Here is a 22,930-nt window from a genome sequence, read left to right on the forward strand (position 1 = left end):
TTCCTGTAAAATGTGGACCAGTCCCCTGTCCTTCCATTACCCTTTAAATGTGATGGTCAGCCTACCTGGTCAAAAGTAAGGCCAATAGTAAGGCCCATAAACTAGAAGGGGCAGGAGAAAACCTTCAACAGAAACTGCTGTCTATATCACTAGATCAATAAATTGTTCTGACATCTGGATTTTACTGACGACAGACTCTACTCCCCCCCCTCCAAGTTAAGGTTACATTAAGAATAATCTGTAAACACAAAATTAAATCTAATGATATCACAAATACCTAGGGCACACCCAGAACAAGCTGCAGGTTTAGATGTCTCATCTGGCCAGGAAGCATCTTGGAATTCCCCTGGAAGCACTAAAGTCTGTTATTGGCAAAGGGAAGTCTGGGTTACCCTGCTGATCCCGTTTCCCCTGTGACACTTGTATGATTTTACAGCTGGAATATGAATATCAGGGGCTATTATTATAAGTCTTTTATAAATAATACTATAGGTTATTACATCTAGAGTGTCAGTATTATGACTGTAGATTATAGAGAACAACAAACATCAAGGTTTATATTTTATATAGGAAAAACATTTCTACATCGACATGTCTCCTATAGAACTAGGAACTGTGGTTAAGGCAAATGATGAGATCATATTTCTTACACCACAGCAGGGTCTGGACAAGTCTATGGTGCGTGGTGGAAAACACTACAATGGCATGCTCACATGTCATTTTTACCAGACTAATGGTCTAAATCCCCTTATTAGCCAGGGTGCAATTTCAGTTCCACAGCACACGGCTGCATCTGAAGATCTCCATTACATTTGCTTATTTGTAGAAGATTATGAGGTTGATGTAATAGGGAAAAATATGTAGCTCCCTGAAAAACTAATGAGGCCAGGTTTCCGATGGATTTGAGTCTTATGGCTGATTGTTTCCAGGAGAACTTCAGATGAAGTGAATCGCTGTTCAACCTGGCGAGCATCGGAAAACAGGCCGACATAGGTATTATTCCAGAAATCCTATGCTAATTTAGATCCTCAGGCACAAATGATGCTTAATTTCAGTTATCCTCTACTTATCCTCTTCATATTATACCAGATTGCTGAAAATTATTTAAACAATGTCGGGAGGTTAAAGGGAATAAAACATTTAAATAAACTGCAAATCAGTAAATCTTAGATTTGTAAACAATAGTACAGCTTATAGGAAGATATGCTAAATAACCATCTCTGGAATAGCAACATTTTAGTTTTTTAGTGCAATTACATTTTAAACGTAATGGACTGGACGTCTGAAGCACATTGGATGGTGAAAACTAAACAGCCAAAACGATAAATACAAAGAATATAAACACTGCAGACACCATGGGGCTCATTTACTAAAAGCAAATACATGATTGCATAATAGAAGTCAGCAGAGCTTCACCTCATTCAATGGGCTCTGGGTAAAACAACTAGTGAACCGTCTATTTGCCTTAAGCAAATAAAACCCCATTAGTGCCGTTTGTTCTATAAGAAAACCATCCAAACTCACTAAAGCTGGCTTTCAATTCACCTATTGCCATTCCTGTTCGGGAGGAGTTAATCTAGTGATCGACGCCTCTCAAAACAGGACTGTTGGAAAATGTGTGTTTAATCAGCGCATGCAGCCAATTGGCTGCAGCGTTGATCAGTGTATTCTGGCAGCTGAAGAGCAAGATACACAAGCACATGTTCCCCGACCCACCTTCAGCAATGTATAGAGGGAATCTGTCTTTTTTTTTATCAGCCATCTGATCACAAAAGAATAAAAATTAAAATACAAATCTATGACCAGCTTAACAGAGTTAACCCCAAAAGCCTCTACTAAGGTCTACTGTGCCCTATAGATCAGGGGTAGGCAACCTGGGGCCCTCTAGCTGTTGCAGAACTAAAAGTCCCAGCATGCCTCTGGGAATAATTGCAACTGTCAGCCTTGCAATGACTCATGGGAAATGTAGTTCTACAACAGCTCCAGGTTGCCTACCCCTGCTATAGATGTTGCAGTAGTACGTAGCAGGATCAGTCCTAAGACCTGTCACCCAATTGGCTGAAAGAACAGGCGATCCGATTGAACTCCTAGGAGGAGACGCACTGTGAAAGCCACTGTGATTTCGAGGAGGAGAAGCAGCGATGGAAACAGCCGTCGCTGAGCAGGATATCATACCTCAAACATTTTTTTAGTTACACAGGTAAAAAAAAGTCAAAATCTCCAACGATTTGAATTTTTGCAAGAATTAAGGATAAGTTTACTTTTTAGAAAATAAATGATAAATGCACTTTTCTTGAAGGTAAAAAAAGAAAGAAAAATAGCAATGTTTTTTGAGCCTGTAAAGCATTGCATCAGTGATCAGCAGATTGCTGGTGCCATGTAGGTTTTCAGCAGATCTGCCAGTGTATTTGTGTGCCCATAGATACAATTTAACAGGAAGAATGAACTACCACAGCGCTCCATATCGCTATGGTAGCTCATTGACTACAAGCCGACAGCCGCAAAAGGCTGCTGATCCTTGCAGTTTTCAATTAACGTTGTGTGACACTGAATGAGTGACACAGAGCCCCACTTGGTCGTCTTTGTTTTTAAAATGACCACTAGTGGGGGGGGGTTCTCCACTAACGGTCAGATCGGAGATGCGAAAGGTGAACTTCTCCTTTAAGGGAGATTTAGCAAATTTATTCAAAAAGCACACTATAAATTTTAATGTACTTTTTAACAATGTTTTGACACACACAATGGTACCAAAATAAACATGCCACGTTCCCTTACAGGCTGAAAGCAAAATCAAATACCGACATGTATGCAATGGCAGGTCCCGGTTATCCAACTATCGTACATGACATCAGTTACTTTCCTAAACACACTTGGTTTGACGTGGTCATTTGGATGAGGCTGTAGGCTAGTGCGAGTCATGGGAAATTATCTTCTTTCCACTCTCATTATCCCCTCTGGATTACTTTTTTTCCCATCATTTTCTTTATTTTGTTCAAGCTGAGGTAAAGTAATGAAAAACAGCTCGGGACTTGGCTCTATCAAGCACTCAAATACCTTCCTCTCAAGTCAGAGAGGAGAGTCTAACATGGAGTTGATTGATACCTTTGGGGCACATTTCAGTGGTGGTCACGTATTATACAATACACACGCTAATAGGAAAAAGGCATAAAATGGGAGCTAAAGCACCATAAAAAATGAAGTTTCTACAAGGCCACTTGGGGTTAGTAGTAAAACATCTACGCCATATAATATATAATCTAATAGGCTACCCTGGGGTCTAGTGCAGTGATGAGATCCTTCCATTTCGAAAACAATACGATTTTGTTCATGCACATCTATCAAGGACCTATCAAATAAATTCCCTATTCACTGTGTGTGCTTTGGGATTAGTCTGCAAAGGAACGAATATTTTGTGTCACTAAGACCAAAAATGTGTTATAAAAAAACAGATGAAAAAGCAAAGCTTCTGCAAGGAAACTGATCATATTTGTATTATTGCAATAAATTAAAGATAAGATTCAACTAACCATATCTGTCCCAGATACTATATGTTTACAGAAGCACAATATGTTTTCCTCGGCAGAGTCCTTTCTGATTAGAGTACCAATTGAAAAGCATGGCCTTTTCTGGTTTGTTGGTAGGCAAGATCCACACAAGGTTGATGCTTGATCATTGCCTGTAAATTTACAGTAGGTAGTCCTATTGTTGGATTATGACCCAATTCAGCTTGGGCAATCCATACAGAAATTGTTTACCATTGATCCATTTTTTTGGAGGTATATATAATTTTTTTTTTTTTTTCATGTTGGATGGATTTGGGAAGGTTTAGGCGCTCTGTCGGGTTTTTATTGCCCTCTGTGATAATCATTCTTAATATTTTAGGCCCATTACCACAGATGCAGTTTGGCAACGGGGGCATAATGCGTATGTTACACAGCATATCACACCATAATGGCACACCAATTACACATGTTTGTTGCATGATGTGTGCTATGGCAGTTGTTTTTTGTGAATTTTGGTGGTTTGAAACCTATTTTGAAATGCACCTCAATGCACAAAAACATGCAATGTGCCACATAGTTAAGCAGTGTGAATGGGCCACTCTGTCCCAATATCAAAATGTGCAGAAATTGAAGGGTATTCTCTGGAAGGTGCTCCCATTGTGGGAGCAAAACTGACAAATGATATACATTTTTTTTACTTATGTGTATGCATTGGGGTTGATTTACTAAAGGCAAATGGACTGTGCCACTCACACTCATTTTCCCCAGAGCTCAGTGAATTTGGTGAAGCTTCACTTTGTAAAGAAGTCCCAATCAGGTTCAAGAAAAAAAAAAAGCATTTTTGCTTGCACAGGATTGGATGATAGAGCTGCACCACATTAACTAAGCTCCGGGAAAAAATAGTGCAACTGCAACTAGTAGATCAACCGCATAGTAGAGAGTGGCATTCCTACCTACAGTATCATCACTGAGATGTATGAAGTAATGCATCAGATAGCTCCGATTTATGTGCAGTGGTCTAAAAAAAATTGATATCTAATGAAATATTTATACAGACATCGTTTAGCTAAGAGGGTGATAAATTGTGCTCTTTCAGTGTTGATGGCATAATATCACATGTTTAGTCGTATTTACAAATCCCCCTCCTCCCAAACAATATAAAAACAAAACATATAAACCAAGAAAAAAACAAAAAACAAAAAAAAACATTAAAAAGGTAACAAATGACCTTGAGATGCAAATGTGAAATGTATTCACTGACCTTTCTAAACGTTTAAAGCAATATTTCCAATTACATCTGACATTTCACTTTAACAATGAAAGCAGTATACTTTCTTAAAAGAGCACATAAAAGCCTAATCGAAATTGTACCCAAATGGCAGACAGTTCCTTACCCAATACAGGCCACGATTTCAACATGGTGCACACGACATTAAACTTCAGAATTAAGTTTAGCACTCATTAAAATAAAGCTGTTGATTATTTTACTTCTTTTCCCCCCTCTTTTAATACACTACATGATAGAAACAACATATGCTGCAAAGCAATAATGAGTTACGGGAGGTGATATGTAAGTAAACAGTCGCTAATGTTTATATCAGCATTCCATTCAGTCTCTTTATACTCTATTCCTGCTGAGATATACTCTGCTGAGACAAAGCCAACCGAGCTGGCATGTCTTAATGACAAAATTTCTATGCCCTTGTTGGGGGTATACAAAACGCTAATCAACTTCTATAGACTACATAATGGGGGTTATTTACTAAAGGCAAATCCACTTTGCACTACAAGTGCACTTGGAAGTGCAGTCACTGTAGATATGAGGGGAAGATCTGAAATGAGGCGAAGCTCTGCTGATTTTATCATCCAATCATGTGGAAGCTAAAATGCTGTTTTTTTATTTTCCTTGCATGTCCCCCTTGGATCTACAGCGACTGCATTACCAAGTGCACTTACAGTGCACTTGCAGTGCAAAGTGGATGTGCCTTTAGTAAATAACCCCCAATGTATCCTGGAGGGGAATGCTAGCCATACACGTGAGATTTCGAAGGAGAAAAAATAAATTGATTGCCCAGTCCACTCATAACAGTGTGAATGGGGAAATCTACATTGCTGCCTACTGTACCCAGTGACTGCATCTTATACTACACAGATATGCCTCGTTTCCACTGAGCGGAACTGTTCGGGTCGGTACATTTTGCAACGGTTAGAATGGTCCGGTCTATTCTGGTGAGCGTTTTTCCACTGCAAGACGGAAAGTCAGGGGCCATACAGGGTTTAGAAAAAATGCCTAGCATGTCCACCAATCAGTGGAATGTATTGTAGCTCCGCCCTAACCGAACCATTCCATTTTCTATGGCCCCACATCTGAAGCAAGACCCAGAATGGTGCGGTATGGTTTGGTTTTATGGCACACTTTCATAATGGAAACACCCAAAATAGCGTACCGTACCGAACCGCTCAGTGGAAACGAGGCATAACTGTTCAAGATTTTATAGCTTTTCACCCATCTCAGTTAGTTTTTAAATGTACCTTTGTTGAGCTGGGTGGTTCTGACAGGGCCACCCACAGCTTGAATTTCCTGCTGAATTGGCTGAAATTCGAGCTGTGAATGGCATAGGAGGGCTAGTTCATATTAAAGAGAAAGTGTTCAAATCTCACTGGCTGCTATGGGTTATTGGACTTTGAGCAAGCTTGAAAGAGAATTTACAAAGGCCGTCAAGATCATATTTGGCAGAATATTGCTATGATCAGAATGTCAATGAGAAAACAGATAAAAAAAGCCGGAAGCTCGATCTTCCACAATGAATACCTTTATTAATCCAGGTGTGGTACAAAATACTATGGGTCTTACACGTTTCAACGTGTAGCCTTGGTCATAGCCATGGGTCGAAAAGTCATACAAACACCGCTGATTGGGTTGTTTGCTATAAAACATTACTGTATTTCATCAATAAAAGTAACCAAAAACAACCATACTATTGACCCAGAAGGTGAAAACTATAACTATTGAAAAACGAAATGTTGAACAATATCTAAGATATAGAGATAATTGGCATACCTGCAAACAGAGCTACGTTGGCATGCTTGGCATCATATGGACATCTTGCCATACCACTAATTTCTTCTTCCAAAAACTCAAGTGTGTCCATCTGTTAAACAAAAAGCCAGTTATAACTTTTACTACAAGAATAAAATTGGATCAGGAATAAAAAGATGGAAGAAAGCAAAAAAGACAACAAAAAAGGGCGGGGAGCAGATCGGATAGTCCATGTGTATTAGAAATACCACTTTAGTTAAATAAAGCTATGCTGACAGTCTTACTGGCATACATAAATAAAGAGTAATGAAAAGACTAGACATTTGAAAAAATCAGGCAATCAAAAGGCTGGTCCTTAGTTTTACCAGGGATCACACAAACTTTACCTTTCCATATGTATGGCCAGCTTTAAAAAAAAGGGAGCTTTTTTTTGTGTTTTTCTTTTAGAAATGGTACATATTGTAGTCTTTCAATTACTTTCCATCAATCCATCCCACCGATATTATAAATAGTTAACATTGAAGTGGAGGTTGCAGAAATCACTCCTCATTTGGTCTTTTGCAGCTTAAAAGATTTGCACATTTCCACTTAAAACATATGAAGTTATGTAGGTAAAAAATAAAGTAAAAACATTTAAATGGTAAACCACCTATTAAGCACTCTCTCCACATGTTTCTCCCGCCACCGAGAAGCCTTTCAACTTTCTGCTATTTAATCTGTTCATGAGATTTCTCCTGAGCTGCATGTGCCTATGTGGTCTGTGGTGACTGGCACTTGCTCAACATACAACTATGAAATAAAGTCTCCTTTGTTCACAAGAACAACCTTGGAGCAATTCCAGGTAGTGGCTATTGGCTAAACACTGGCTGGAGCAGATGTCACATAGGGGTTACCCATGCCTGAAAATAGAAGAATGACTTTTCTCATGCTCTCTTTTTTTTTTTTACATGACAGTAATGACAACATTAAAAAACACACACACACACACACACACAGTACTGAATGTATGAGCAAGAAATAAGAGAAAAACTTCCGAAATCTTAAAAGAACTAGCTACGTCAATAAACCCAGATTGAAGCAGGACATATTGTGTGCCATGTCAGGCTGGGCACAGACTGTTCACAGGGTATTTGATTACTTGACAAGATCAAGAGAGTGTAGTAAAACATCTCTTTTCATGGCCATAGGTTTATCTTTTGCATCATTTACATCTACAGGTTTTAAAAAGAATAGCTGTGGTTCATTAGAAAAAGTCCTGCTTACTGCATCTTCGATGTGGGATCCAGTAAAATGCATATTAGTTCAATTGTAGCACATGTAAAACCTGCAACGTGCACACAATATACTGCCTTAAGCATGAAGGTGTGAATGGGACCCAAGATTAAACTTGTACGTGTTAATAAACCCAAAACCAAAAATGTAATAGATTGCAGCTTACCAATCATTAGATAAGGTGGCTGCATTTATTTTCTTTATTAGGCTTTTTTCTCTGTTTTCACTAGATGTTCTGGCCCGCAACATACCTCCCGTATTAGAGTACCTCTGCAGGGGACACCTTTGAGCAGCAACACTGTCAGTCTGGGGGGGGGGGGGGAGTGTTAGTGTATCTACATCGGCTAGTACATCTAAGAAATTTAAACCAAGCTCCAGCTCACACTGCAGTTACTGCAACGTTTTTCCAGCGATGTCCACAAGTTCCTCAGGCCAACCCGAGACTCTCCTTCTGTTTGGCTGAGACACAGCAGTGGCAGACTTTGCTCCGCTGCTGCCAATCTAAGTCAGTTAGCCAAATCAGGAGGGGAGTGCTGAATCAGGGCTTTGTGTCTGAACGGACACAGGGAGCTGTGACTTGGCTCGGATGCCCCATAGCAAGTTGCTTGCTGTAGGTGCACTCGGGAGGAAGAAGGGGCCAGGAGAGCCGAAAAGGGATCCAAGAAGAGGAGGCTCCGGGCTGCACTGTGCAAAACTACTACACAGTGCAGGCAAGTAGGATATGTTTATTATTTTTAGAGAACAAAAAACAAAAATAGACTTTACAATCACTTTAAGCCTAGTACACACTACTAGTTTTTTTTTCCAACCCCCAAAAAAACCTGAAAGCTGGGATCAGAGCCGCTGTACTAGCAATCCAATGTTAGTAAAGCGATCACCCCTCCTGAGCTATTGTGTTCTGGCAGGGGGATTCCCGTTGAATGGGAGAAGGCCGGCTGCTGGTTTTCCAGCATGCTCGTTCAGAATGGCCAGCTTCTTTTGGACTTGAATGTTTTCGAATGTTCGCCAGTTCAATAACAACTATGTGGCCCAATATTCGGCCATTTGCACTGGGCTTTACTGGCCAGATCAATAGATGAAAATAAAAGAAAGCCTAAAAAAAGAAAAATAATGCAGTCATCACATTTAACCTCCCTGGCGGTATGATTCTTTCAGAAAAAACATGCTGAAAGCGGTACCATTATTTGCAAGGAAATTTGGTGTTTTCTACTGTAGGCCTGTGATTTTTAGGAATAACTCACTTAAATCTGACCAAACAATCTTCTAATAGGCATCCCGGGTATGACATTTTTTTAAAAACAAAATTATAAATTATAATATAATAAATAACTATAAATAATTATAACAAATAATAATATAATTATAATAAAAATTATTCAATATTGTAATCAAATCAAAATCACTGAAATTTGCTCAGTTGCAGAATTGTCGTTGTCATTATTTTTTTTTTTTTTATGACAAATTTCCCCACAAATCGCTATCGCACAATTCTGCAAGTGATTATAATTTATTATCGCTGTTTTCTAGCTGATCTAAAACTATTTTTGACATAAAGGGACACTTTTGGTTGCTATGGACAATCTACAGTTTGCAGGGAGAAAAAAAGGTTTTTATTATATAAAATGACATGCAGGACACTGGGCAGACCACTAGGGACAAGGGGGGGGGGTGTTTTTTTTACATACAGTACTGTAATCTATAAGATTACAGTATACTGTATGTAATGTGTTTGTTTACCTTTTTAAATTTGGCTCCGTTCTCCGTCCCCGTGCGTCGCAACGTCGCAGGGAACGGAGATCGGCGGCACAGGAGGACGCTGTGTGAATCGAGTGAGGTCCCGCTCGCTCAGACAGCGCCGTGGCATCGCTGGATCCAGGGACAAGGTAAGTAAAACTCCCTGTACATCCAGCGAGGCAAGCCCGAGTCTGACTCGGGGTTACCGATCCTAGCCCAAAAATCTCACCCCGAGTCAGACTCGGGAACACCGCCCAGGAGGTTAAGAATTGGTAAGCTGCAAAATAAAATATAACAAATGTTTGCTTTTGGGTTTAATATCGCTTTAAGTTGTGGATGGGTCCAAATGTTACTATCTGGCCTTTTACAAGTTGTTTTTGGACAGTTCTAGATCCGGCATACACTCCGTTATGGATCCAACAGATCTTAATACGATACGTCAACAGGTAAAGCATAAAAGATAAAGTCAAACGTCAGTGTCTATTGATGATCTGCAATCAAAGCTTGAATTTGAAGAGTATCCAGTACCAGGAACTGAAGCAAATCATACATCATTGTTGGCTATTTTGCAAATTTGGATGCAATCCATCTTGCAGATACATTCCTCGCAATGTTATACCTGACATAAATCAAAAACTGCTTAAGGTTCGTGAGAAATAACCTTGCTTGCCGTACCAGGCAGCAATTAACTTTTTAACTCATATGTTATAAAGCTTTCATCACTCAGCTATGGACCTGTCATCATTTGTTTCCTGTCATGAATTTTCACTGTCCAGCCTCTCAGAAAGCAATTACTTTAGTGGGCAGCACAACTAAGCTGGAATTGGAAGAGTTAGAAGAAAGGAAATAAGCTTGGCTTATTCCACCTATAATGCCCATCTGCCTTTTTACTTTGCTGCCCGGGAAAGAGGCTCCATCATCTGTTCAGCGTGTCAAAGGTTGATGGAGTACCATCTGCAAAGCTTGCCGAACAGACAGGAGGAACACAGGTGTCCATGTTAACTGGTGCGAGTTTCCCCTACACATCTCACTTGTGGTTCAAATGACATGGACAGCAGGTGATGATATCTACTAAAGAAGGACGGTATTGTAAGAAAACATCTGTGAAAACGGGAGAGCTGGATCACTTGTATTATGTAAAAGGTTAAAAAAAAATATTCCCAAAAAAAGAGCAGAGCAAAAAAAGCTAAGGAGACTTGTTAGAAGCATTAATTGTAATGCATGAGAATGAATTGATGACAAGGGGAGTAAGGGAAGTCAGTGCTTGGCACAGCTATGGGAAAACCAGCTGCGTATTCCTCACAGTTACACGCGGAGAATGGTGGAGGAGTGCAGGAAAAGCAGACTTTTCTCGCACACAACCACTGCCTAACAGCACTGATAAACAAAAGGATTAAAAAGAAAGACGCACCTTCTACTAGCACCGGCTTCCCTTCGGATTATAAAAACAGGTGCCCATTTTTATCTAAAGAATTCAAGTACACAACACCTAAAGCCAATGTGATGGTGTAGAGATTTGTATAATTTAACATCCAATGACTGAAAATAGCAGCAAAACGCACACACTGACTGGTAAGTATTTAACAGACTCCCACCCGTTTCATTAGAAAACAGCGAGAAGGCATTCATTAAAAAAAATACTGCATTTTGTTTATTCACTTCGACATAATAAAAAATTACCAGACAAAGTGCCCACATATTCAGTATTGAATGCAAAATACTGTAGCGTGCACTGAGAGAAGGGAAAGATCTATGGGAGGTAAACAATCATCTGCTGCCCCCACAGCTATGGATGATTATCAGTGGAATAGACAGGCCCCTGGGATCGGGAGGTAGTTTATTTTCCAAGGCCTGCAGTAGTGAGAAAGATAAGAGGAAAGATACCAAATTCCAGCATAGCAACGCAGGTGTGCAACCCGCTCAGTTATCTGCAAGGCCTCATGACAGCACACTTGGCTAATTTATCTGTCTAGTTGGGTTATAGAAACAATATGCCAAGAGACTATTTTTATTGGGCCTGCTGCATGTAAACAGCATATAGATTGTAACCAGAAAATGAAGTGCTTTTCATTAAAGCATTTTTGTGGAATTATCCTCTTACAACAGAAGGCCTCCACACATTTCATTAATATTGAACACACAAATGGTCCTCATTTAGGAATGGTAGGTGGAGATATGCAAATTATTTCTTCATGCCCTGTGGATCCAACTTGCAAAGAGCTCCTTTAAGCTCGTTAACCAGGAAGCCACCCCCGTCGGGAGAAGACAATGATTATAGCAGCCGCTTGCGATAATCACAAGTGAATCCGGACAGACTGGTTGGTACCCAAGTTGATCGATCAACTTGGTACATTCAGCATGCCCCTTAATGGTTCGAATCTTGACTGGGTCCGGCCCAGATTCGAACCGTGTATGACCAGCCTAAGGCTGCATTCACACCTGAGCAGAGCGACTTTCAGGCATTTTTATTTGAGAGTTTTTGAGCATTATTAGAAGTGTATTACAAGTGTTTTAGAAGCATATTACAAGCATTTCACAGCGTCAGACATTTTTGTTTAGTCAATAGAAAGCACTAGAGGGAGGAGAGGTGGAGGAGATTAAAGTGATATTAAAAGTATTTTTTTAAAACAAAAAAAAGTGTCATACTTACCTGCTCTGTGCATTGATTTTGCACAGAGAAGCCCAGAACCTCCCTTTCTCGCATTCCTCGTGGGCACTCCTTGCCCCTCCCTACTGCCGTGTGCCCCGCCATCAAGCAGCTTGCTATTTGGGCACCCGAGATGCTGCTCTATTTGTCCATTTGGACACGGAGCCATGGCTCTGTCCCGCCCCTCTCTCCTTACTGGCTCACTGACTGATTGACAGCAGTGGGAGCCAATAAAACCCAGCCAATGAGGGGGGAGAGTCCTGGATAGTCAAGGCTCTCATGCAACATCGCTGGATCGAAATGGGACTCAGGAAAGTATTAGGAAGGCTGCTGCACACAGGTTTTTTTTACCTTAATGCATAGAATGCATCTAGATAAAATAAACCTTCTGCCTTTAGAACCACATTAAAAAGGTGGAGGGCTACACGTTTTAGCGGAAAACGTGTAGTAAAAAGGGGATTTTTAATACAGCTTACCTGTAAAATCCTTTTCTTGGAGTACATCACGGGACACAGAGCGGCATATTCATTACTATGTGGGTTATATGGAGTACCTTCAGGTGATGGACACTGGCAATCTCAAACAGGAAGTCCCCTCCCTATATAACCCCCTCCCATAGGAGGAGTCCCTCAGTTTTGTAGCAAGCAGTATGCCACCCAAAATGTTCCCCATAAGAGGGGTGGGAGCTCTGTGTCCCGTGATGTACTCCAAGAAAAGGATTTTACAGGTAAGCTGTATTAAAAATCCCCTTTTCTTTTCCGTACATCACGGGACACAGAGCGGCATATTCATTACTATGTGGGATGTCCGAAAGCAATGCTTCCAATGAGGGGAGGGAGACATCTCAGCCAGGAGATTTAATTCAGAAAGTATTCTTTAAATCATAATAAATCCAAATTAAATCCAACAAAAAATAATTATTCTGATTAATTTAATTAATTCATTAATTAATCAAGGGTGCCCCGAGTCTAGAGGATCTCAAATCGCAGCCTGCAGCACTGCCTGTCCAAAGGCTGCATCGGCCCTTCGTCTCACGTCCAATTGGTAAAATTTTGTGAACGTGTGGACCGACGACCAGGTTGCCGCCTTGCAAACCTGGGCCATAGAGATCTGGTGGTGTGCTGCCCAGGAGGCGCTCATGGCCCTAGTAGAATGGGCCTTAACTGATAAAGGAGGGGGCAACCCCTTCAAGCCATAGGCCTGACCGATTACTTGCTTAATCCATCTAGAGATGGTAGCTTTAGCTGCTGCCTGACCTCTCTTAGGCCCTTCCGGCAGAATGAACAATGTATCTGTTTCTCGAACCTCTTCTGTAGCTTTGAGATAGGCCTTCATGGCTCTGACAACATCCAAGGTGTGCAGTAACCCTTCCTTTCTAGAAGAGGGTTTTGGAAAAAAAGGATGGTAGGACCAAATCCTGGTTCAAGTGAAAACTGGACACCACCTAGGGCAGAAAAGACGGATGTGGACGGAGAACCACCCTATCTTTATGTAGAATGAGGTAAGGTTCTCTACAAGACAAGGCTGCCAGCTCTGAAACTCTTCTAGCGGAAGCCATAGCGACCAAAAATACCAACTTCCGAGTCAGTAAAACTAACGGAACCTCTGCCAGAGGCTCAAATGGCTGTTTTTGCAGTGCTGACAACACAAGGTTCAAATCCCACGGACAAACCGGAGACTTGATGGGGGGATTAATGCGTAAGACCCCCTGTAAAAAGGTTTTAACCAAAGAGTGCGTGGCTAACGGCCTCTGAAACCATACAGATAAGGCAGAAATCTGTCCTTTAATAGTACTTAAGGCCAAACCTTTATCTACTCCTATCTGGAGGAAACGCAATACCCTGTCAATGGTGTATTGGCGTGGAAGCCATCTCTGGGACTCACACCAGCTTACGTAGGCCCTCCAGACCCTGTAATAAATTACTCTGGAGACTGGTTTTCTAGCCTTAATCAGAGTAGAAATAACTTGGCTAGATAGGCCCCTACCCCTGAGGATCAGGGATTCAGCCGCCAGGCCGTCAAATTTAGATGCCGTAAGGCAGGGTGGAGTATCGGGCCTTGAGAGAGTAGGTCTGGCCGAAGTGGAAGGGTCCATGGTTCGCCCACTGACATTCTCACGATCAGTGAGTACCACGACCTCCGGGGCCATGCGGGGGCTATCAGAATGACTGGTTTGTACTCCACCCTGATCCTGCGCAGCAGGCGGGGCAGCATCTGTAACGGGGGGAAGGCGTACAGCAGATTGAACGGATGCCAAGGGCAAACCGACGCATCGGTTCCACAGGCCAGAGGGTCCCTTGATCGGGACATGAACTTGCTCAGTTTCCTGTTGAACCTTGATGCCATGATGTCCACATCCGGAGATCCCCACTTCTGGCAGATCTCCTGAAAGACTTGGGGATGGAGGGACCACTCCCCTGAAACTAGCTGCTGGCGACTTAAGAAGTCCGCCTGTAAATTGTCCACCCCTGGGATAAAGATTGCTGAGATGCATGGCACATGCGACTCTGCCCACAGGAAAATTAAGCTCACTTCCCTTTGGGCGGCTCGACTCTTCGTGCCCCCTTGGTGATTTATATATGCCACTGCCGTGGCATTGTCGGACTGCACTCTCACTGGAAACCCTAGAAGTTTGGACGTCCAGGCCTTTAAGGCTAAACGGGCCGCCCTGATCTCCAGGACATTGATTGGCAGCCCTCTTTCCGACTCTGTCCAAACTCCCTGCTGGACTTGCCCATCCAGGACTGCTCCCCAGCCCTTCAGGCTGGCATCTGTGGTTACCAGTTTCCAGATGATGGGACTGAATGACTTCCCCTTTAGGAGGTTCTGAGGCTTTAGCCACCAGTAGAGGCTTTGCCGGACCCTTGATGGAAGGATCAATGGAAGATCCAGGCGTTGCGGATCTTTGTTCCATGCAGACAGGATGGTTGCCTGCAGGATTCGAGTGTGTGCCTGAGCGTATGGTACTGCCTCGAAGGTGGCCACCATTTTTCCCAGTAATTTCATGCACAATCGTATAGTTGGCTGCCTTTTGCTTAACACCAACTGGATCAATTCTTTGATCCCTTTGAACTTCTCTAAAGGAAGAAACACTCTTTGCTGCTCCGTGTCTAGCAGCATGCCGAGGTATTCCAATCGTTTTGTGGGCTGTAAAGCCGACTTTTCTTGGTTTAAAACCCAACCGAATACCTCGAGGTACTGAACTGAAAGGGCTACCGCTCGACACAGGCCCGGAGCAGAGTGATCTATGATCAGGAGGTCGTCCAAATAGGCCAGTAACAAGATTCCCTGGGTCCTTAGATTGGCCAAGATGGGGGCCAGGACCTTCGTAAACACACGGGGGGCAGTAGCCAACCCGAAAGGAAGAGCCACAAATTGATAGTGGCGCCCTGCGATAGCAAAGCGTAGGAATTTTTGATGACCCTGAAAAATTGGAACATGAAGATACGCGTCTCTTATGTCTATTGAGGCCAAGAAATCGTTTCGCTGCAAGGCTGCGGTGGCAGACCGTATGGATTCCATCCGAAAGGACCGAATCCTCAGGTAAGAGTTTAGAATCTTTAGATCCAGGATGGGCCTTACATCGCCGCTGGGCTTTGGCACGATGAACAGATTGGAGTAAAAGCCTAGCTTGTGCTCCTGAACTGGTACCTCTACGATTACCCCTTGGTTTAGAAGACGATCCAAGGCTGTTAGCAAGGCAGCCCTCTTTTCCGGATCGCTTGGAATTCTTGATTCCTGAAAATGCGGAGGGGGAAACTCCCGAAATTCTATTTTGTAACCAGTCGCCACCAGGGAAAGAACCCATTTGTCGGGGATCTTGGCTTCCCAAACTTTTGCAAAGAATCGAAGCCTGCCCCCCACCCGATTGAGTGGGGGCGCCCCTTCATAACGCTGACTTTGGAGCAGGTTTAACTGGCTTGCGGACCCATGGTCGCTTGCCACCCGCGGCCTGCCCTTGCGACTTATTACCAAAGTTTGACCGTGCGGGAGGCCGTCGATACTGCCTGGGGGCCGAGGGCCCTGGGGCTGGGGATTGCTGCCGCTTAAACGCTGGACCCCTAAATCTCCTTTTGACTGGTAAAAGAGTACTCTTGCCACTAGATATCGTCTGTATGTACTTATCCAGATCTTCCCCAAAGAGCCTTCCTCCGTGGAAGGGAAAATCCGCCAACAGCTTTTTACACGGAGTCTCTGCCGACCAATTCTTTAGCCACAGGAGCCTTCGCATATGCACCAAGAATAGCGACAGACGGGAAGCTTGTTGGATGGAGTCCTTTATGGCATCCACCGCGAAACATAGAGCCCTGGGAAGGTCGGCCAGATCCTGTGCCTGCTGAGCCGGGAGCTCTTTTAGCATCTGCTTAGTCTGGTCTTTTAACGCCTGACAAACGCCAATTGCAGCCACGGCCGGTTGCACCACTGCCCCTGCAGTAGAAAAGGATGCCTTCAAAAGGGTTTCCAACCGCTTATCAACCGGATCCTTGAACATCTGTATGTTTTCTACTGGGCAAGTTAAAGATTTGTTTACGCAGGAGACCGCTGCATCCACAGCGGGAAGCACCCATTTCTTTGAAAATTTTTCCTCCATAGGGTACAAAACAGAAAACCTTTTAGGAGGAACAAAAATTTTATCGGGCCGGGCCCAATCTTGAAAGATCAGGTCTTCCAACAATGGGTGAACCGGAAACACTGCGTTACTTAATGGTGCTTTTAAGGAGCCCAAAGAAGACACGGCAGGAATCTGAGGCCCTGGCGAGGGCAGCTTAAAAGCCGAGCGGACCATGTCCGTTAAAGACTGTACCCACAGATTCTCAGCTTGAGAGACCGAAAAGGGTTCCTCAATAGTGGACTCCTCAATGTCTGAACCTTCTAGGCCCTGCTCCGTTTGGTCCTCCTGGGATTCTAAATCCTCTGGGGAGAGAATCTCAGCATCAGAGGACACCAACTTAGGGGACGGAGATCTAGTCCGCTTTTTGGCTGCCAGAGAATTAGTAAGAAAAGTAGTCAGCCTCTGTTCTAACCCCTGCAGGGAGACAGATAACATATCCTGCGTGACAAACACTGGGTCGGGCAGAATGGGGCCAGCCACAGCACCCACCACACCTAATGGCTCCTCAAAGGCGGCATCTTCTAGCTTTTTAGGAGAGGACAGAACCTGATTAAGATCCTCCGAGCTAGAGGGGGAACCCTTCTGTTTCTTTGCATTTTTAGCACCTTTAGTCCCCGAACCTTTAGGGCCCATAATACAATACCGAGGGACTCCGCTACTAACAACTGACTGCTGTAGCAAGGAGAACAACAAAAAAATATAGGTAGCTTAAGGTAGGAAACCTTATAAGCCAATGGGAAGGTAGTGCAGACCTTTCCCTGAAAGAAATTTTTTTTTTTTTTTTTCCGTTTTGTCTTTGTTTTTAGTTTTTGGTTTTTTTTTTCAAATATTTAAATTTTTTGCACTTTAATGGGACTGTGTAAATGCCAGAATGCTGTCAAAAGACCTTTGGCTTAATAGAGAAAATCAGGGGAACATCTCCTATCTTCTCCCTTTAGTCAGTGAGGAGCTTAGCTCCAGACCTAAACAGGTCTCTTTTACCGCCACTAGGTGTCACCCTGCTCCGCTCTGTGTCCCGCTCTGAGTTCCTCCAGTCAGCAGACGAATCCTGCACTGACCGGAGGACAGAGCTGCTCAAGATAACAGCGAGGGGGGAACGCCCCTCTCTCCCCGCCGACGTCACGACGCTCCCCGCCCCCTCCGCGCGCATCTACATCATGCGCGCGCGCGCGTCCCAGAGGGAAGCATGAGGAGAGGAGCAGCACGCCGGCGGCGTCCGAGGACCAGAGCTGTAGGGGAAAACGCACCTAAATACAGGTAAGCCCCTGGCCTTAAGCCGAGAGATAACGGGGGGTGGGCTTGCCCTACTTGTCCTAGAACCAGGCAAAAAGCCTCTACCCCCCAACAACCATGCGGGACAGCCACCAGCAACACAGTCCGTGGGGGTGGGGGAGTATGCTAGTAATGGGAGGTGACCATCCTGTCTAGCAGACATAGTGGTAAAGTTTGCCAATGCAGAGCATCCCAGGCTAACCCAACTAGACTTCCCCCTGAGAGACCTGCCGACGAACCAAGTTCCGCAGGCCCCCCTCTTACCTGCTCCACGCTGCAGGGTATTGCAAAAAGCAAGAGGCCCAATCTTCCCCCATCTCCGTGGGTTCTGTACTAGACCTTCAGGGACCCGGGTCCTGCTGGAACACCACTGCCCTGGACCTATACAGCATCCTGGCAACAGTACCTTTTGGACTTTAGAAAGCTCAAAGTTCTGGGCCCAGGATCCAGCCCCTTGAAAAGAGGCATTATAGGCGAAACCCCACGACTTGGGGCCCGGGTACTGTCCACTTTGGCTCTGAGGCACTTTGGACAGATCCGGTATAGTCTGCCTAGTCTCAAGGACCTGGAGGCAAACTTCTTGTGACCAACACCTAAGACACTGGCGAAAAAACTGAGGGACTCCTCCTATGGGAGGGGGTTATATAGGGAGGGGACTTCCTGTTTGAGATTGCCAGTGTCCATCACCTGAAGGTACTCCATATAACCCACATAGTAATGAATATGCCGCTCTGTGTCCCGTGATGTACGGAAAAGAAATGCTCCTTTAAGGCATTCCCATTAAAGTCTATGGGGCCCAATCTGCCAAAAAGAAGCTCATGTACCTTTTTGAGCAACAGGCGTTTTGCTTCAGAGGACAGAACAGGGGAAGTGTGGGAATTGTAAAAAAAATAAACATACATACCTACTGCAGCATTGCTCCAATCCTGCACCTGTCCCTCACCAGCTCTAAGCCTAAGAACTGAGCAATCAATAATCACCAATTGCTCAGTTCCCAGGTTCGCTCTAAGCAGAAAACGGTCACCTTCAGTCTCTGCTCTGCACCTCCAGCGCTCACTGGAGCACCAGGCAAGAATGACTGGCTGTAGGGCATCCGAATGGATCCCAACATTATTGTTGGGATCCCTCCAGAGGCTGGAGTGGCTCTGTGACATCACCCGACGCAGCCGACTTCAGCCTGCTGTTAGCCGATGATTTTGACCATACTTCTCTTAATGGCACTGGTACATTTATTTGCAGGTTCACATGATTTAAACAGTCCCATACATAGCAAACAATAAGGGCTCATTCACATAGCTATTCATACACTGCCCAGATTAGCGTATTATTGTGGCACATACAATCACCTGTGACTGCCCAACCTGTGCAAATGAATGAGAAACTCTTCAGTTGTCCACATTTAATTGCACATGGCGGTTAAGGTCAGTTAAGCAGTCCTGGATGCAAACAGCTTGCATACAGAGCAGCTCATCCTTCCTAACCAATGTAATCAATCCTTGAGCAATTTCACGTGGACAGCCATGGACAGTGTCAACCTGTCATTGCATCCAGCTGTGGATAAGGAAGCCTGTAAAAAGCATACCTGTCCTTGTTAATCTCCACTTCTCCACTCCGCTCTGTCACACAAGTAGCCAGGTGATATTGTCATGGATTCTTTTACCGTCCCCTGAACACTGACATGCAGCCACTGTACATATACCATGGGTGCAATGCTGTGATTAGTGGCCGTGACAAAAAACAAACAGCATTCCGCATACAGCAGACATTACTGCTGCCAAATGCAAGTCTATGGGGCTGTGCTGCAACCACCTGCAAGTCACTGTGGCATGGTAGTGCCACATATACAGGACTAGTGGTGAGGAGACGATATCACATGTATTGCTCTTCAGAGGGCACTGCTCATGTGAACAAACCCTTAGGCCCCGTACACACGACCAGTTTCCTCGGCAGAATTCAGCTTCCGACCGAGTTTCTGGCTGAATTCTGCCGAGGAAACTGGTCGTGTGTACACTTTCGGCCGAGGAAGCCGACGAGGAGCTCGACGAGGAAATAGAGAACATGTTCTCCATTTCCTCGTTGTTCTATGGGAGCTCTCGTCCCGCCGAGCTCCTCGGCGGCTTCAGGGCTGAACTGGCCGAGGAACTCGATGTGTTTGGCACGTCGAGTTCCTCGGCCGTGTGTACGAGGCCTTACACTCGGATATGGCCCCCAGTATTGCATTTATTTCAATTGTATTTTCTTAAGGTCAAGTACTGGATTTAATTACATAAACTAAATTCTGATTGGTTGCTTTGCGTTTCCACACTTTGTTGCACCCTTAATTTAAAAGCCTGTTATGGTCTTACATTAATTGTCATAATTTCAGTTAGAAGTTGTAATTTGCAAAGCCATCCACAACTCGGCCCCCAGCTACATCACTAACCTAGTCCCAAAATACCAACCAAGCCGCTCTATTCGGTCCTCCCAAGACCTCCTGCTCTCTAGCTCCTTTGTCACCTCCTCCCTAGCTCGCCTCCAGAGCTTCTCCCATCCTTTGGAACGCCCTACCACAATCTGTCCGACTGTCCCCTAATCTATCCATATTAAGACGATCCCTGAAAACTCTTCTCTTTAAAGAAGCCTATCCTGCTTCTAACTAACACTGTTTTCCTTCCTCCATCAGCTCATCCCCTACAGCCATTACCTTTTGTATCAATTGACCCTCCATTTTTAGATTGTAAGCTCTAATGAGCAGGGCCCTCTAATACCTCTTGTACCAAATTGTAATGTAACTGTAATGTCTGGCTTTATTTTGTTAAGCGCTGCGCAAACTTTTGGCGCTATATAAAACCTGTATAATAATAATAATAATAAAAATGTCTTCGCTAAAACGCGTGTATTTTTACAGCTTGGTTTATCAAGAACTCCTTTGTATGCACCGTAAAGCACTGTGTAAACTGTCACCACTATACATATACCTGTAAGAAATAAATACATTTACGCACATTAGTGTTCTAAATTTTACAGTCAGCTCTGTTAACCTTATTTAGATCTTAAATAAATGAAACAGGTAAAAATACTCACCCTATAATTTCTACAGGCAGGATTGAAGGCATTTGTTCCACAGACAAACAATGTTTCTTCATCCCTTTTTAGTAGAACCTTAATAAAATTATGACATTCATCCTGCAGATAAGAAAACAAATATGTATTTTTAGGTTCAGCACAGCAAGTTTTCAAGATGCCTTTACATCAACTAGTGTATCCATTCTACCTTGTCTAACCTAACACGATTCCATTCAACATTCTTGTTTACCCAGCCATGATTAGGTGTCCCATAGTGCAGCAGTCCATAAATTATGAAGGCAGTCAGACATGCATGCATCATCCAAGGAGATGGGGCCATATACTACTACCGACACCAGTTATCTCAGGGGTAAGAATCTTGCTTAAAGCAGAGTTTCTAATGAGTTCGTCAGACAGCAACTGTGGGCTTACCAAAGACATGAGATTGATAGCCATTTTGGCTCATGGGTTAACTCTTGTATGGGCACCCTATTCTACTTCAGTCAGTCATTTTCATCATCATCATCATCATCATAATGAGTTATAGCAAACTATTCTGGCCCGTGAATATCAATGCCTTTCTTTGTAACCAGGGGAGTTCCAGTTGGGTGGCTTTAATCGTTAATTATTAATAGGAAGTTATTAAATGCCAGGCACGACGCACCAGGCTGTCACTTTATTAGTAGTCAGTATGGGGCAGAATGATACAGAATTCTGTTTCAAAGAGCTGCTGAAAATTAAATTTTTCAATTAATCATGCAATGAAATGACAGTATAAACTTCTGAAAAATCATTAAATGCACTCTTTAGGGAAACCTCAGTTCAAAGTGTGTCCCTAGCTGAACCCTTCTTAGTGGACCATCTGAAGAGAGTTTCCCTCACCTCCAACCTGGTGAGAATGTTTCACCAGCACAGACAGGCCCCAACAAGCAAAAAAAAAAAAAAAAAAAATTTTTTTTCATTCAACCCACTGAAAAACTGAGGCCTCGTACACACGACAGAGTTTCTCGGCAGAATTCGCCGAGAAACTCGGTCAAAACCCGGATTCTGCCGAGAATCTCTGTCGTCTGTACAGTTTTGGCTCGATGGAGCCGCCGAGGAGCTCGACGAGAAAATAGAGAACATGTTCTCTATTTTCTCGTTGGCCGCGTTGTTCTATAGGAGAAGGCGGCCCGCCGAGCTCCTCGGCGGCTTCATCCCAAAACGAGACGAGGAACTCGATGTGCCAAGCACGTCGAGTTCCTCTGTCGTGTGTACGGGGCCTCACAGCTCGGGTTGGATCACCCCTGCTGTGCTATTATGTTCTAACAGAGGGACAACCCCCCAGAACACTCTGGTCAGCGCACTTAGCCATTGGCTGAAAACACTGGTCGGGAGTCAGTTGGACAGTTTTCGGTCATGACCCTTCGAAAGCCATTTTAGCCAGCTTCTGTTGGACCAGCTGCCATACACATGGGCCGAATGCCAGGCAGTTGCCATTAAACTTGCCGATGTCACCCGACATTCAGCCCATGTGTACTAGCATTTTCAGAAGAATATCATGGATACCAGTCTTTTGGCTGAGGTTTCGTTTAAAAAAGAAAAGTTAAATTTTTTCGGCTAACACAGTGCTGCACTTTGCCTTCTATTAATACTAATCCCATTCCTAGGGTCTTGTGCAGGATTTATTTTAACATGATATTTATCAGTAAACAAGACACTGTTCTGCAATTTAGAGTCACCAAGCTAATTGAAAAAATAATTACCGCTGGAGCAGTGTGTGCTGTGATCCATACCACATCACAGACTCCCAGCACAGATAAGTG

At 43.6% G+C, this 22,930-nt stretch overlaps 1 protein-coding gene across 5 annotated transcripts in view; it reads right to left on the bottom strand.

The window, feature by feature from the left end:
- SEMA6A (semaphorin 6A) overlaps window positions 1-22,930 on the bottom strand; it is a 283,298-nt gene that overhangs the window by 132,603 nt on the left and 127,765 nt on the right. For all 5 annotated transcript variants that reach the window (XM_040343921.1, XM_040343913.1, XM_040343886.1 and 2 more), the window contains exons 6-7: window positions 21,144-21,245; window positions 6,565-6,655 (exon numbers count right to left, since the gene is read on the bottom strand). In XM_040343921.1, the coding sequence (XP_040199855.1) occupies window positions 6,565-6,655; window positions 21,144-21,245 (193 nt within the window). The remainder of the gene's footprint in view (window positions 1-6,564; window positions 6,656-21,143; window positions 21,246-22,930) is intronic.

The sequence above is a fragment of the Rana temporaria genome, chromosome 1 (genome assembly GCF_905171775.1).
Source record: "Rana temporaria chromosome 1, aRanTem1.1, whole genome shotgun sequence".
NCBI lineage: Eukaryota > Metazoa > Chordata > Amphibia > Anura > Ranidae > Rana > Rana temporaria.